Source organism: Chelmon rostratus, chromosome 23 (genome assembly GCF_017976325.1).
Source record: "Chelmon rostratus isolate fCheRos1 chromosome 23, fCheRos1.pri, whole genome shotgun sequence".
Classification (NCBI taxonomy): domain Eukaryota; kingdom Metazoa; phylum Chordata; class Actinopteri; order Chaetodontiformes; family Chaetodontidae; genus Chelmon; species Chelmon rostratus.
In genome coordinates, this window is record NC_055680.1 from 870,589 (window position 1) to 886,303 (window position 15,715).

At 40.5% G+C, this 15,715-nt stretch overlaps 1 protein-coding gene across 1 annotated transcript; it reads left to right on the plus strand.

Annotated features, from left to right (window-relative positions):
- Positions 1–11,388: 11,388 nt before the first annotated feature.
- On the plus strand, positions 11,389–12,495 carry sstr1b (somatostatin receptor 1b). The gene has a single exon (XM_041965128.1). The coding sequence runs from the start codon at positions 11,389–11,391 to the stop codon at positions 12,493–12,495; it is 1,107 nt and encodes a 368-aa protein (XP_041821062.1).
- The last annotated feature ends 3,220 nt before the right edge of the window (positions 12,496–15,715 follow it).

The window sequence follows — 15,715 nt, forward strand, 5'->3', positions numbered from 1 at the left end:
CCCCTCCCTCAAAGCCCTCGGCTCTACGCTAAAACAGCGATACAAGGTTACAGAGCTAATGTCACTGAAAAAAAAAACTAAAAATACAAAAAATATGACAATAGAATGTTCAAAATTACCTTGTTTCAGTGCCAGTATAACTTCTTATCAATAGAAATGTTTCATTGCCAACGTTTCCTTTGTCAGTTCAGGTTTTGTTTTCAATTTTATTTTTGATGCTTTTTGAAGCCACTGTTCCAGCCCCATAGAAACTGGGAATTCTGCTGTAAAATACAGGAAATTCTGCACAGTGATGTCCTGCTCTTCAGAAATACAGCTGAAAACTGTACATTACAAATCTTCCAAGGAACAAAATACAGTTTTTTCATTGCGTCTGCTGCTTGAGTCTGTCCATTTCTCATCTGAGCAGAGTCGTGTTGTCCCACCGTCCCACTTAGCACACGGTCAGCGTGAGGAGTAGTGAGTAAAAGACAGGTGTAAAGTATTGTAGATCATTGATTTTATTTATGGTGGAAGTGTCAGGAAGGGTGGGGAATTAGGGGAACTAAGGGTTTAACCCAGATGCAGACACAAGGGGGCGCAGATATAAATTAACAAATTTATTTAACACAAAGAAAACCAAAACTCAGGAAACCATGAATAAACACACACTAGGGTAAAAGGGTTTACACAGAGAACGAAGACAACACAGAGAAACACTGAGCAAACACAAAACTCACCGGGGCATGGGTAAAGACAAAGAAGGCAATAGAGACTTGCTAACAAAACACATGGCATGACAAAAACCCAAGACAACACTAAAACACACTTTGGCTGTGAACAAGGACAAGAACAAGACAAGAAACAAACTTACAGGAACTGAGGCATACTAAAGACAAAGACACAACGAGAAACACACTTACATGGACGGTGGAAATGCTAGGTAACATGGACAATACAAAAGACGCAGGACAAACATTTGCACTAATGCTGCAAAAGCAAGAACAAAGACAAACCAGGGAAACACATGAAACACGGCACGGACACGAACAAAGAAATCACAACGACAGCACTCACTATGGGGCTATGGCATAAAATCTCAAAATGGCAAGGGAATGCAGACAACGACCCAACAAAGACTGGGGGACACACAGGTGAAACACATCAGACAATCACAAGGGCGGGAAAACACAGGTAGTAAAGCAAACAAGGAAACATAACATAAACCTTCAAAATAAAACAGGAAGTGACAAAAACCAGACAAAGACAACACACAAGGGGAAACTTAACAAAAGGCTGGCGTGCACAGCATGGGTCATGCAGGAAGAAAGAAAAACAAGAAGAGAAAGAACTGATGAAGACAATTTTCATCCTACTCTGACCGGACAGCAGCGAAGTGGCTGGAGAACCGAGTGCTGGTCCAGTGACATGGTCCAGTATCCACCATCCGCATCCATCCACATCCATCCTGCTCCTGTGCTTTAGCTCACGAGGTAGTCAGAGTTACCCTGTTATCTCATTTTGAATTTACACTGTATTAACTTTTCTTTGTGCTAATCACATGATGCTAGCATGTATGCAGGTGTTTTCAGTTAATGTTAGCTAGCATCTCCCCTTTAGCTGTTGCCTGGACAGAATCTGATAGCTCTCTGTTAAACAACATTACCAGTAATATGTCAGTTTATTTGATTTTCATTTGTTTTCATAATCAAACATCCAAGGTAAGATGTGATCCTCTATTGATTTGTTGTAAAATCTACATAAAGGCTCTATTTTACCATTTGTTGCTGAGCTGTTTCACGTTTTGTATGATGTGTCGAGTCACTTTTTTCCCCATCCGGGGTGGAAAAACTTTATCCTATCTTATCTCCAACTTAACTTAACATGTTTTGTTTCTCATAATGATAAAATAGTTCATATAAATGTGATGATTGTTTATACAGACAATCTTTATTCACCACATCTAATATTTGCTTTCTCTGTTATTACACATTCAGACACTTCATTGGTATCAACCCTAAAAGAGGAACAAAGGCCAGCGAGGGGACGCACCTGTTGATCTACATGTGGCTGTCCTCATGAAAAATTGACTCTGAGTGGGCCTTTAGGCCTCAACACGTCTCCACACTGGACCTCACTTTCACAAAGGACGATTAAACACTGCAACCTGACAATTATGTTATTTCTTTGTTGTCTCTTTCATACGGTTCCACGCTTGTTCTTTAAATGCTTTCTACTGGACATGATCATTACTCATGAAAGATGGATACTGAAGGCAGGGTGCATTAAGTATGATATGTAGCTTGTATAGAAATTGTTGAGAACCTGTGTGACATGATTAAATGTTCCCAAGGATTGTACTTAATCCAATAATTTTATTATTTGAAGCGCATTAGCTACTGAATGTAATGAATGCATTGTCATATAGGCATCTGTTGTCATAGCTTAAGAAAAAAATGAAAGTGAGTTTAGGGTAAATGGACGAGGACATGCAGACTGAGAGCCTGCTGAGAGCCATGAGGAATGGTGTTTTTATTGACCATGTTTAACGTGTTCTACAAAAATGTGTTTCTGCACTGATATAATAACAGACTAATTTTGTAATGCCTTCACATGTCCAAGTCATTTCTCTGCTAGCAATTTTCAGGGTTTTCATTCTACGTTCTATAGTTCTATAATACATCTGACAGTAATAAACTGTTACAGATTACAGTAGGAACACTGTAGAATGTCAGCATCACACAACCAACCAGCTGACAGTATGAGACTGCAAAGCTAAAACTGATACAGCACTGTACCGTCATTTTTTACAGTAATAAACTGTTGTTATATCTTACAGTGTACCAGTGACCATGATAGTGAACCAGTTAAATCTTCCTGAACACGTTCTTAACAGTAATGTTCTCCATCCATTGTCAGATGGTCATCAGACACCTCAGTAGGACCAGGGTAGCTGCAATGCCGAGCTGAAGCTTCTTCCATATTTAATCACAGGCTGCACTCTGAGCTCGGAGTGCACATATGTCTATGAAATGAGATGAAAATAGGCCCTAGCATGTGCATGACAGTCACCATAGCACAGAGTGAACAGAATGCAAATGAAAGAGAGAAAAAGGGTTTAAAGGATACACTCCATCACAGTTCATTCTTCCTGCACTGTGCCACCGGCGACATGATTATGGAAATAGGGTGAACGTTTCGATAGGGGCCAATTTCAGGTCTGCTCTGGGTATTCATTTAGTGTTTGCAGAAAATGAAACTGCTCCTTTAGGTTTGTCAGACAATCATAATGGCATATCATAATTTCCTCTGGAAGGAAATGATGTTTTGAAAAGAATGAAAAATCATATAATGTCTGTAGGTAATGGAAGTAAGTTAAATGTGCCATTATACATCAAGTTCTGATACTGTTAGAGCAAATAACTCCCCTTCATATTAAACATATCTCTCAGCTCATTTCCAAGCCGCCTGGATACTTAAATTCTTTTTCTTGCCATGATAGGAAAAGTGTAGCAACAAGAACAGAGGCACCACACTTTGACTAAATCAAAAGCCAATAATAAATACTCTTATTGCAGCTCATAACTTTCTCTAAAACCACAAGTTGTTGTTGTGTTGTTGTTTTTCTGTACAGATTAATCAATCAATACACAACATGTTCAGTTGTGAGCTTTAAAGGGCTTGGTATTATGTATTTTTGAACTTTGGACAGAGCCTGCTTCCAGACATTATGCTAAGCTAAGATACGATAATCAGATCCTGACTCCTGAGACTCCTGGATAACTGGTGTCACAAAGCTGGGTATCAACTGGATCAATCAAGATTCAAGATTCAAGATTCTTTATTGTCATTGAGCATGACATGTCAATGAAATTTGCATTACAACCCCCATGTTAGAAACAAGATAATAAGAAAGATTAGAAAGAATAAAATTAAGATAACTACAATAAAATTAACCAACATGCAATAAAAATATTCGTAAATGTAATTAAAATTATACCAGAATGAAAATATACTAAGGCAATAAAAATATACTAAACAATAAACAATAGAATATACCAGTGAAATGTGCCAACAGAATGAGATATACAAACAGAATAAAATATACACAGTGAAATGTACTGACAGCAGCTGTAATATACTAAAATGTATATAAACAGTTAACAGTCAAATATACCAGTGAAATGAAATACCAATGAAAATGAAATGTGCCAATATACTAAAATGTATATAACTAACTGGGAGCTTTTAACTCTGGCTAGGTGCACATTCACAGAAGAGTCTCACTTTTTAATTACATGTAGCATTCACAGACATGAGACATTGGATGAAACTGTGAAACAAATATAGAATAGGACGCTACAGAAACATGAAAAATAAAATCTAAATGTTCAAAGTGAGGTTAGTAACATATTATGTCAGCCCTTTAAGACCTGCAATAACTGATTTTTTTGGCCACCTTTGGCCATGTATCATCACCTTTTAAGCTGACATGGTGAACATCGAGCCAACAGTTGCTTATTTACACATCCAGCTGCTACAGAGCAGCATGATCCATTTGCAGTCCATGCTACACTATTTTCTTCACCAGCTAGTCACTTTCTGTGTGTGTCCCCTGTTTGTAGCTGAGCAAGGATAATGTGCTACTGTCAGTGGGTGTTTGTGGTGGCCTTAGAATATAATGCTATGAGAGCAAAACAGTAAAGCTGTCACATCATCTGAGACATTGTTGTTCTGAAAACATCCATTATAGCTGCTTAAAATATTCTGATTAGGTGATCCAGTTAAAATCTGTTAAAAGTTTTTCTGAAAAATTAGAAATGAAACGTAAAAAACAAAACAAAACAAAACAAAGGACTGAATGCCAAATAAGGTTTGTGTTGTTCTATCTGTTTGGTAGAAGTCCTACTTTAAACCCAGATTGGAATGTGAAATATCAGCTTGGCAACACTAACTGAGTAACTGGAAGAATATTTATTACACCAACGTGTTTTGGCGGAGTGGAGTACACAGTCCATGTGTACTCCACAAGAGCGCTGAATCTTTATCAGTTATCCACTGAGGGTACAAAAAATCTGAAACAGTTTCCATCCAGAGTCTTAGAAAAAATCTACATCAGTCAATTCATTGACTAATTAACATGGGAAAAATTTAACCGTTCAAAACTGGAAAAAAATACCCCAGTAGATCTTACATGCATGCCTACATATAACAACACAACAACACCAATTTTGTTCATTCCAAGGTGGTGGACTCCATCCAGCAATCACATTTTACAGGGAAGGGGGAGGTGGAGGATGTTATGTGATGCAGCAGGAGGATGGAGGTGGGGGTTTACTCTGGGAAAGGCAGAGAGGAATGATAATGATGATGATCAGACTGTGAGTTCCTCGGCTTAGGGACGACTGAGGGTGGTACAGAAACTCTGATTGAAGCTCTCTGCAGCTAGCTGCTTTCACTGATTTGTTTTGACTCTCATAAAGTGACACTTACTGTGCTGGCATACTAAGATAATAGACGAAACAGTGCTTGCTTGATAAAATATAAAAACAAGACCAAAGCTCTGTTCAGAGAAGACTGATGACAGCATGAGTGGTTTCAAATGCCTAATACAAACTATGTCTACTTTTAAAGCTAGAGTTGGTAATATATTTTAGAAGCATTTTTGTTGTATTTGTTGAAGACTGAAAAAATATGTTTGTAATGGCTATTTTTATATGATTGCGGCATTTAACAGAGTTGTTTTTATGTATTTATTGAAAGAACGGGTCTCCTCATCACTACTCCACTCCCTATGCTCTCTCATCCTGCAGAGGACAGGCTGCTCCCTCGTGTGTTTTGGGGGAGTGGCTTTGGAGGGACTCCTGAAGGGAAGGGATGAGGTTCTTTGGTTGTGTATTTTAAAAATCTAGCTTACTTTTTCTGGTTTTACCAACTTTACCAACTCCAGCTTTAACTGCCAAGTGACTTCAACAACTTCAACTTCCTGTTTCCTACCACCAGTCAACAGTGGTTTCTTTTAGTCAGTGATCATGCTCTTTCTCTAACTTGAACCACGCAAACCAAAACCTAACCAAACCTTGACCAAAGACGTAGCAGACCAGACAACAGCCATTTTTAACAGTGATTTGGAAAGATGTGCTATTCCTGTTCATAGGGGCACCAGATCAGAAAACACTAATATGGATCATTATTACAGGCGACTAGGATCAACATGGTTTACCTTTACGTTGGAGGACTTGTTGGTTTAAATTAAATCTGAAATAAAATTTAAGAGGTGCTGCAAAATTGCATACAAAGTGAAGAGAATTGCATGAATTGCATACAACAAAAGACTGCATGGATTAAGGCAGTGTATCTACAGGCTATTTCAGTTTGGTCAAGGAGGGCTGAATCATCAAACCTCTGAAGGTTTGGGCATTGGTACAATGTTGGCAGGCACTGAGGGCTGGAGCAGAGCAAGTGATGATGCTGGTGGTCTGGTCTGAAAGCTCTGGTCAAACCTATCCAACAGATTTTCATATTTTCAAAATATTTGCACCCTCCTACCGCATAGAAATACCAGTTATATGACCATGATCATATTTACAGCAATGGAATTACCCTTCAAACTTTTGTTTGTTGTACTGCTTGACCTGTAAAATTGTCATATTACAGTTGGTGAAGCTGCAGTGACCTCTTCACACAGTTAATCGCCTTCAGCACTACAGATGTCTCTTTGCAATGGTGCCACACCATACCACCATCTTTACTAGCAAAGCCATTACTTATAGGATAAGGCTAGTGGTCTAAAACCAACAATATGTCAGTCCATCTCTGAATAACTTGGGGATGTCTTTAGTTATAGCTGCCCTCCAATAATGGGACAAATGTTCATACAATTCAAGGCTTTTATCTATTCAGCAGATGGATATCGTTCATATGTGTGGTTTAATATCTGAAAAAAAAATAATAGGTTGCATATTACACACACACGTACACACACATAAATCTCTGATATATTCCTTCTACCAAGCAGCACTAATGCAACTTCAAAAGGATGATTGACTGTCATTAAAGCTAGTATAAGGACTGGAGGTTGGAGTGGAGCTAGCAGCCCATCGAGAAGTGGAAGCCTAATTAAGACTTCTTACCCTCTCTTCTTCCTCATCTATCATTGATGTTTCTGGAGGGGTACAGTTTATTCTGCAGATAAGCAGCTGGTCCGTCTGTACTGCTCATACATACAGACCGTGTGGCAGTTTTCTCTTCGGCCACCAAAGAGCTCTGTCTCTGACATGATTTTTGAATGTATGGGCGAAATGGAGCGATAAGCGGCCTTTTGACTCACACCACCTCCATCAAAGCAATCCCATGGAGCAAGTTCAAACTAATTTTGCTGTTGGGACCTCAGCACATGGATGGACAGGCCTGTCCATCCATACCAAAGAGGGTAATAAAAAGAACAACCTCTAGGCCCCGCTCTCTTTTAATTAAGTCGACCCTCCAGTACTTCCTCTGCTGCCTATGAGGACCAGCCTCCACCGATGGCCCAATGGCAAACTACAGCTAAGTTAGCCGTGTTGTGGGTGGCTGCTTCGGAAATGACATCATCCACGTCAGAGGTAGTTGCCTAGAGACGTCGGATGTTGATAACATGCCACCACGGGCTCAGAGGGGAATAGCACCAGCATATCATAACAAAATATTGGAATATGAACGAGTTTCGCTGCAGATTATGCGTTTATAGAGGCTGCGCATGGATGCCCCGAGTACTCGCATTATACGGCTAATTTCTTCAAAACGACTCCAAATGCCACCAAAGTTGTCTGGGTGAGTAAATGGTCGTATTTAATGCTAGAAATAAGGTCCAGGTTGTAAAAAACGAAAGTTATCCTTTAAACACACCTTAATCGATCCCGCAGCAATCTCTAATAAGAAGTGTTTGTCTGGGCAGAGACATGCTGATGATAGTGTGTTACTGTAAGCTTGTTGCTGACATACCTCAGTCATTGCGGCTTGTTTCTGCGCTCTGAGCACAACATATTGATCGAGTCCTGCACTGATTAAATTACACAAAAAAACCCCCCCAAAACATAACATATTTATGTGGAACCATTTTGCATTACTTTCTTGCATATTTTGAGAATTCATGCTATCAGGAATGCAAAAATCAAGCAGCAGAGAGATGATGAGATGAGGGGAGAGAGATGTCATAAGATGAGTAATAAAGGTCACCAGGGCTGCCGCAGTGCATGGTGTGCACTCCAACCACTGGGCCACCAGTTCTGTAATGTTCAGTAACGAGTGGACCCAAACACAGCACACAGACTCACGGAGGAGTTCCCAAAGGTTTAATGCAACATCCCGATTCAGAAGCTGAATGATAGCAGGAGGAGGACTGGAGGTTTATGGGCTCAGGGAAAGGTGAAGGCAGGCTTGGCGGAGAGCAGTTCTTGGGGAGTGGATGATGAAGATGAGCCATTCACTTGCTGGCAGGGAGGGGGGAGATGGCAGCAGAGAGTAAGGAAGTAGGCAGTTGACTGTCGATGGGAGCAAGCAGGCTTGGAGATGAAGAAGATCTGTCTGTGATGAGTTAGGAGTGTGAACATGCGTGGTCAGTGTTTTATCAGAACTGTCAAACTACTGCCTCTCTGTTTTCCATCTTTTGTCTGCTTATGATGTTCTATAATCATAGACATGGATGTAGTCCTTGATGCAACCCACAGGTTTCTGAGGAGCCACTGTGGAGCTCATTGAAGTGCAGTGCCTGAATCCTGAGGCGGATCAAGTGAAGCCCGGTTGCTAAAACACGGCCACCTAGCTCAAAGCTACCATGCTAGCTAATGCTCTGAAGCTAGGCTAAGAAGCTAGGCTATACACTGCTCTGTGTTGTGAACAGGCTAACACGGTGGTCTCCCAGTTGGCAGTCAGTCGTCCTAATTTACATACTTGAAGTAAGTTAACATGAAACTATACAACAAAACTTGACTGGGGAGGGGTGATGTTGGGTCCCTGCAGAGAGTGATGAAGAGGGGGCGTTGGATCCCACTGGGCTTAAAGTTCTTTACATTTCCTAAAGATATTGAGATTGTCAATAAACCTCATGTTGAGGAGAGAGAGAGAGAGAGAGAGAGAGAGAGAGAGGTAGATGTATACAGATATTGTGTAATTATCTTACAGATGCCAGCAAGATGTTTAGATATTATCACACATCCATGTCTAAACCATTGATGAACTTCATTGGATGTTGGGGAGTTGTTCTGGTCATCTTATCCAGTGTTGGGAGGGTTAATATGAAAACCATATCAGTGTTATTAACACCTGGCTACAGCAGTTCAGAATCTGACAATTGTGAGTTCAACTATTTGGCAAAGGAATTGGAGGAAATGGTGTTCTTGACTTTTATGTGATTTAACTACAATTATTTACATTCTATAACTGGAATGTTTAGCTTGCATGTGCAAATTTCTCATAAGTAATAATTTGACTTTCTAAAATTGATGTGGTTACTTAATTTTAATGTTTAAAGTTTACTTCAGCTTCACAGATGTGTTCAGTAGTTTTGGCTGATCAGACCTGCTGTGCTTATGCGACACCAAAGTTAATGTAATGAACAGCTTCAGACTCACGTCATCAAAAGCCCTGATCTGTCCAACTTGGTTGATCGGTAATGACAGTGCCTGAAAACCAATCAAACACAGAATCTTGCAATAAGAGAAAGTGTGATGGTGGTGTGAAAATGTGATTAAATTCAAATGTAATGGATATTGTCCTGTGTTGACCATGTACTGTATTTTTCATTTTCACTTTTGTTATCTGATGACATGGACACTTGCAGGTCGGTAACATGGGAATCTTTCCCATCTCTGCCACCCATCCCATGTAAACATGATTATAGTATTATTGAAGTTTGCCAAAGCTATGCTGGGGATTAAGTCAGGAGTCATTGGGAAAATATCTCTGTACGTTGTCTTAACAACAGATCTTAAGGTGTAACAGATCTAACAGCAGAATTACAGAGATGTCAGTCAAATCTGATGTGCACATCCACACAGCCCTATGCACAACTACAGTAATTCTTCTGTAAATAATTATTGCAAGGCCTGAAATAATATAAAGAAATGTCTTCAGGCTTAGAAATTCCTGGGGCAGTGGTGGATCAGAAAATCTGTTGCAGGTATGACTCACTTGTGTGTTGATGTTGTGCTCGGTGTCTGTCAGAGGCAAACTAACTGACAGTTCTTTGTTTTCTCACAGGCTTTCGTAATCCAGGTCACAGAAAATGGGAGCATATTGTATCCTGAAGGGAGGCTTCAGTGGGAACCTTGTGGTTTCTGTGCACTCTGCAACGGCTGTAAGATTCTTTCAGAGGAACAAACAACACCACCTTCAAGTTGACATTTAATGGGATTTTACCTGCCAGACTGCGCTGTTTCAATCAACGGATGTTTTGTATGCACTGCGTCTAAGTGGTCTTGCCCTGCTTTTTATGCCCTGCAGCTGCTACCATCTCCAACAGATGGACACTGAGATGTTTAATTATGAATGAAAATGAATGGTAAATGATCACCTTCTAGGAATCCTGTGAATACGTGTGTACAGATGTGCCTTGAGAGAAATTGCCACCCTGGTTTTCTATAGCTACAAGGAAAAGAATGATCATGTTGTCTGGACTTTACAATCACCAATCACTGACAAGTGAAGACACAAAAGACCCAAGAATTTCGAAGATATATGGAGTGTGACAAGAGAGAACAGTGGACATTTTCCTCTTAGATGACAGTAATTAAAAACATATAAGTACATATACATATATATGCTCTTTTAATGTAAACATGATCCTCTCTTCTGTGAATTCTTATAGAAGCCAATGAGACAACAGAGGGCCAAAGTCCTGACACCATTTCCAGTCTTGTTGTTGTTTCAGCTTTCACAGCTCAAGGAATGTCTCACTGAGGATTTATTTCATCACACTTTACTGAAATGTAAAGATAAATGAGTACTACTACAGCACTTGCTATTAGAATTTGAACCCTTCATGATTTGTAGCAATGCTTAATTAGATAGCACTCAAATGACTTCAGCTCCAGTGAAGTCTTTCCAAAGTGTCAGCATGTGTAGACTTCGTTCTTGACGTCTATGTCATTCAGTACTCCTCTTCTATTCTGAAGGCTGCAGCCACTTGACTGGCTTGGGCTTGTGGAAAATGCTGTTGCTGAAAGTTTTCTATAACTTAATAATTGATTAAACAAAAAATTGTAAAAAAGAAAAAATGGAAATGACCATCCCCGTCTAGACAAATATAGGAGGCTGTGCAACATGGCTCTTTAGTAATCTGTGGTATTACAAATGCCAAGAAGCCCAAAGTTTGGTTGGCTAGCATCATTCACACTTAACGTTAGCATCACAAACCCACCAAAAGTGACCATGGATTTCAATGGGAGCCAGGACTATGGGTCTCATCCCACAGGACTGTCCTATAACACAAGCACGGACTATGAGGACTACTACCAGGAGTCTGATGCCAGTAAAATCATCATCCCATCCATCTATGCTCTTGTGTGTTGTGTAGGTCTGACTGGCAATTCTATGGTCATCTATGTCATTCTGAAATATGCCAAAATGAAAACGGCCACTAATATTTACATCCTTAACTTAGCTATTGCTGATGAGTTATTCATGTTAAGTGTTCCTTTTCTGGCCACATCAGCTGCTGTTCGCCATTGGCCCTTCGGGTCGCTGATGTGCAGGTTGGTGCTCAGTGTAGATGGCATCAATATGTTTACATCAATTTTTTGCCTGACTGTGCTGAGTGTGGACCGGTATGTAGCAGTGGTCCACCCGATCAAGGCTGCTCGCTACCGCAGACCCACTGTAGCCAAAGTGGTCAATGTGTGTGTGTGGGGTCTGTCACTCATAGTCATCCTGCCCATCATTATCTTCGCAGACACTGTCCCAGCACAGGACGGTGGCGTGGACTGTAACTTCTTGTGGCCTGAAGCAGTGTGGTCAGAAGCATTCGTGGTCTATACTTTCCTGTTGGGGTTTCTGCTGCCGGTCGGAGCTATATGCTTATGTTACTGTCTAATGGTGGCCAGGATGCGAGCAGTGGGGCTAAAAGCAGGCTGGCTTCAACGACGGCGCTCAGAGAAGAAGATCACCCGCATGGTGCTGCTAGTTGTGGCAGTGTTTGTTCTCTGCTGGATGCCTTTCTACATCGTCCAGCTGGTCAGCGTTTTCCATCGGCCACCAGACCCCATGGTCACTCAGCTTTTTGTCATTCTCAGCTATGCCAACAGCGGGGCCAATCCGATCCTGTATGGCTTTGTGTCTGACAACTTCCGGCGTTCATTCCAGCGCATTGTGTGTTTCCGATGGCTGGAGTCTGGGTTGGATGCAGAGCAGGTGGATTACTGTGCGATAGCTTTGAAGAGACAAGCAACATGTAGCCCTCTGGATTTTCCCAAGGACTGTATGGCATCTGATATGGTGTTTCGCAATGGGACGTATACCTCCCGTACAACTACAGTGTAGTAATCAACCACAACATGATCTAAAATGAAGAGTCACCCTGGCATGAAAAAAAAGAGTTTTTAAACCTTAAGATTGCACAGGGAAAATTAATATTTCGTTTTGAGTGACATACATGTGATAAAAAACTAAACTACATAGGTTTTGAAATTATTATAATTTCTATGAGATATCCAGGCGCACCATACAAAATTTTACTTGACAACATGTAAAGTCTTTAATTTCAGATCATTTCACAAAGTTAAGAAACCCTGCAAAAGAATGAATTGATGAGCAGAACATGTATAGTACAGCTGGGTGACATGTTGGGAAAAAAACTGACCATGAAAAAGATGTACTGCACATTACTGTAAGGATCTCATTAGGTTTCCAGTGTGCCAGGCTGTATAGAACAGGTGAATGTAAGCACAAAATGGTAATGATTATTAACATTTTGATTCTGTGTTGTGACCAGTCCTAGACACAAGAGGCTGCTTAGGAGCATAAGAAGGCCAGGAGCTAAGTACAAATGTGAAATCTGGTAATTTGTTCAAATGTGATTGTTTATTCATCAAAACATTCTTATAAAGCACCCAGTGGCACTCCTAAAATCCCCAAATTCAACAGTTTATAGGTGGGTTTCAACAATTAAAATTGAAACTGAACTTCAAACTGATGATTAGACATTGAAGTAAAATAAAGTAAAATCCTAACTTGTCAAATAAAAAACATTAAGGCAGAGGTGGAATTACTTGTATTATACTGGCTCACATGGTATGGTGAGTGTTGTGTGCTGATGACCACAATGCAGCTCTTAGTTTTTCAACAGAACACTGTTAAATTACAGTTGCTTCTCTCTTTTCCTTACTGATGACTGTTGAATTACAGTCAGTGAAACTCAAGACTGTCAATCAAAACTGCAGCTGTTTCAAATTAAATGGCTGCACTACTGATGCCAATATATCAGTCATATAAATACATTATTGTTAAACTTTTAAAAAAAAATTGCAGTGTCCTTTACAAATGTATTTCCTGACAACACATTAAAATTTACAATAACTTCAAGAGTAAATAAAAAGTGTTGGTTCACATTAGGTAATTGTATTCATAATTCTTATTACTTTAAAAAATATCTTTACAGTGTTGCAGTATACTTTAACATAATTTATATATAGTTTCCAGCATTAAAAAAGTTTCAAATTCCAAAATTACCAGAGCAAAATAAATGTATGACACCTGAAACTACAGTCATTTTTGGACTCTGCTTTAGAGTCTCTTTTGGACACCTTGCAGCTGGAAGAAAATTTGGAAATTAAGGGTGCTACTGGGTGTTGGGGGGTTGGGGTGGTAGATGCTGTATGTTTGTTTTTTCAGGCTTTCAGATGGTGTTTAATTGTCTCTGTGTAAGTTTCTGTATTTGCTATATTTGTTAATTATTCATTGTTGCATCTGTTTACATTTGAGGTTTGTCTTTGCAAAGTGAGCTTTGCTGTTCTGCTTCACTAGCACAACATGACAGGAAAATATATGTATCTGTTGAGTTCATGTCTCTTCATTACAAAGGCTCACAAAATGATTATCTTCACCTGTAGTTTCTGGTTCCTGTAGATACTCTACAAAAAATGCCCTCCCAAGAAAATCCAACAACTGCCTCAAAATGACATATGTTTATATTCAATGACGGTGTGTGAGTTATGGACTGATCATTGACTTGCTAGAGTGTGTTTCTTAAATTGGTATTCATGGTAACACCTCATGCACAGAGCATTCTGACGCAGAATGCTGTGCAGCATGTCGTGGACAATATGGAAACGGGCCGGTAGCCTTTAGGTACTATAGAACCTCAGAGTCCACATGTGGAGGAGGTTGGGATGGACACATGGGTCTACAAAACATTTGACTTTAACATGGGAGACTGCTTCTTCCTACCTACAGTCAGTGTAGGTGTCTTTTAACCAATGCAGTGGTAATTCCCTAAAACCTAACCAAATCATTTTTGTACCCAAGCCTAACCAAACCTTAACCATAGTAAATCAAATCAGTCAAAGTTTGGACATTTTTGCCATTGTAGATTAATACTGAAGACATCAAAACTATGAAAGCACACATGGAATGATGTAGTAAACAAAAGCTAAATAAGGCAAAACGTGCTTTATATCTTCGATTCTACAGAGTAGCTGCTGTTTGCTTAAATGACAGTTTTGCACACTGTTGGCACACTATTCTCTCATCCATCAACCTTCATGAGGTCGTCACCTGGAATGTTTTTTAGTTAACAGGCATGCCTTGTCAAAAGTTAATTAGTAAATTAGGATGGAATGATCAGGAAGCAGACAGATGGGGTCCAGAGGTGGAGGTTTGTTGAGTATCCACATGTGGCCTTGCAAGAGAGGAGACAGGCAGGGAACAGACAAGGGTAGGTGACTGGATTCACCACACTGGTCAGGAACAGGGGCAAAGGGTATCCCACGGATGCTTTGAACGGGGTTAGACCTGTGGCAGAACTTGTGAGATTTGTAGCAGATAAGCACCACAAGGCTGCTTCCACATCCTGGTTAGTCCTCTCCATTTGGCCATTAGACTGTGGATGAAAGCCTGAAGTCAGACTAACTGATGCCCAGAGGGCTCGGCAGAACTCCCTTCAGAACTCCCTTCAAACCTGGGAGGTCAATTGCAGGATAAGCATCTCTGCATTTTCTTTGGCTGAGGTGAGTTTCGTTAGAGAGATGAAATTGGCAGATTTAGAGAATCTATCCACAATGGTCAGAATAACTGTGTTACCTTGCAATGGCAGTAATCTCATAATGAAGTCCAGGGAATTAAGAGACCAGGGGCGACCTGGCACATTGCAGCACCTGAGGACGGGTACAACAGATAGGGAGAAACGGGTGGCTAGGTGGTCCTTTACCTGGGTCGGGTCGGTGGCGTTGAGCTCATTTGATGGCGGCCTCGATCTTCCATGTGACCACAGCCACTACACAGGACTGTGGCAGGATGTTATCAGGTTCAGAGTTGGAATCATCCCTGTTGTGTTGTTGTGACAGTGCATCAGGCTTCACGTTATGGGACTCTGGACGGTAGGTGATGACGAAGCGACGAAAGCGATGAAACAACTGGAAAACAGTGACCACCGGGCCAAATGGGAGTTCAGCTTCTTAGCTGTTTGAATGTATGCCAGGTTCTTGCGGTTTGTCCAAACAACAACTGGTTGCTCCAAGCTCTCCAGCCAATGCCGCCGTTCCTC

Coding starts and splice junctions, on each gene's coding strand:
- sstr1b (XM_041965128.1), top strand. CDS start 11,389: ATGGATTTCAATGGGAGCCAGGACTATGGGTCTCATCCCACAGGACTG.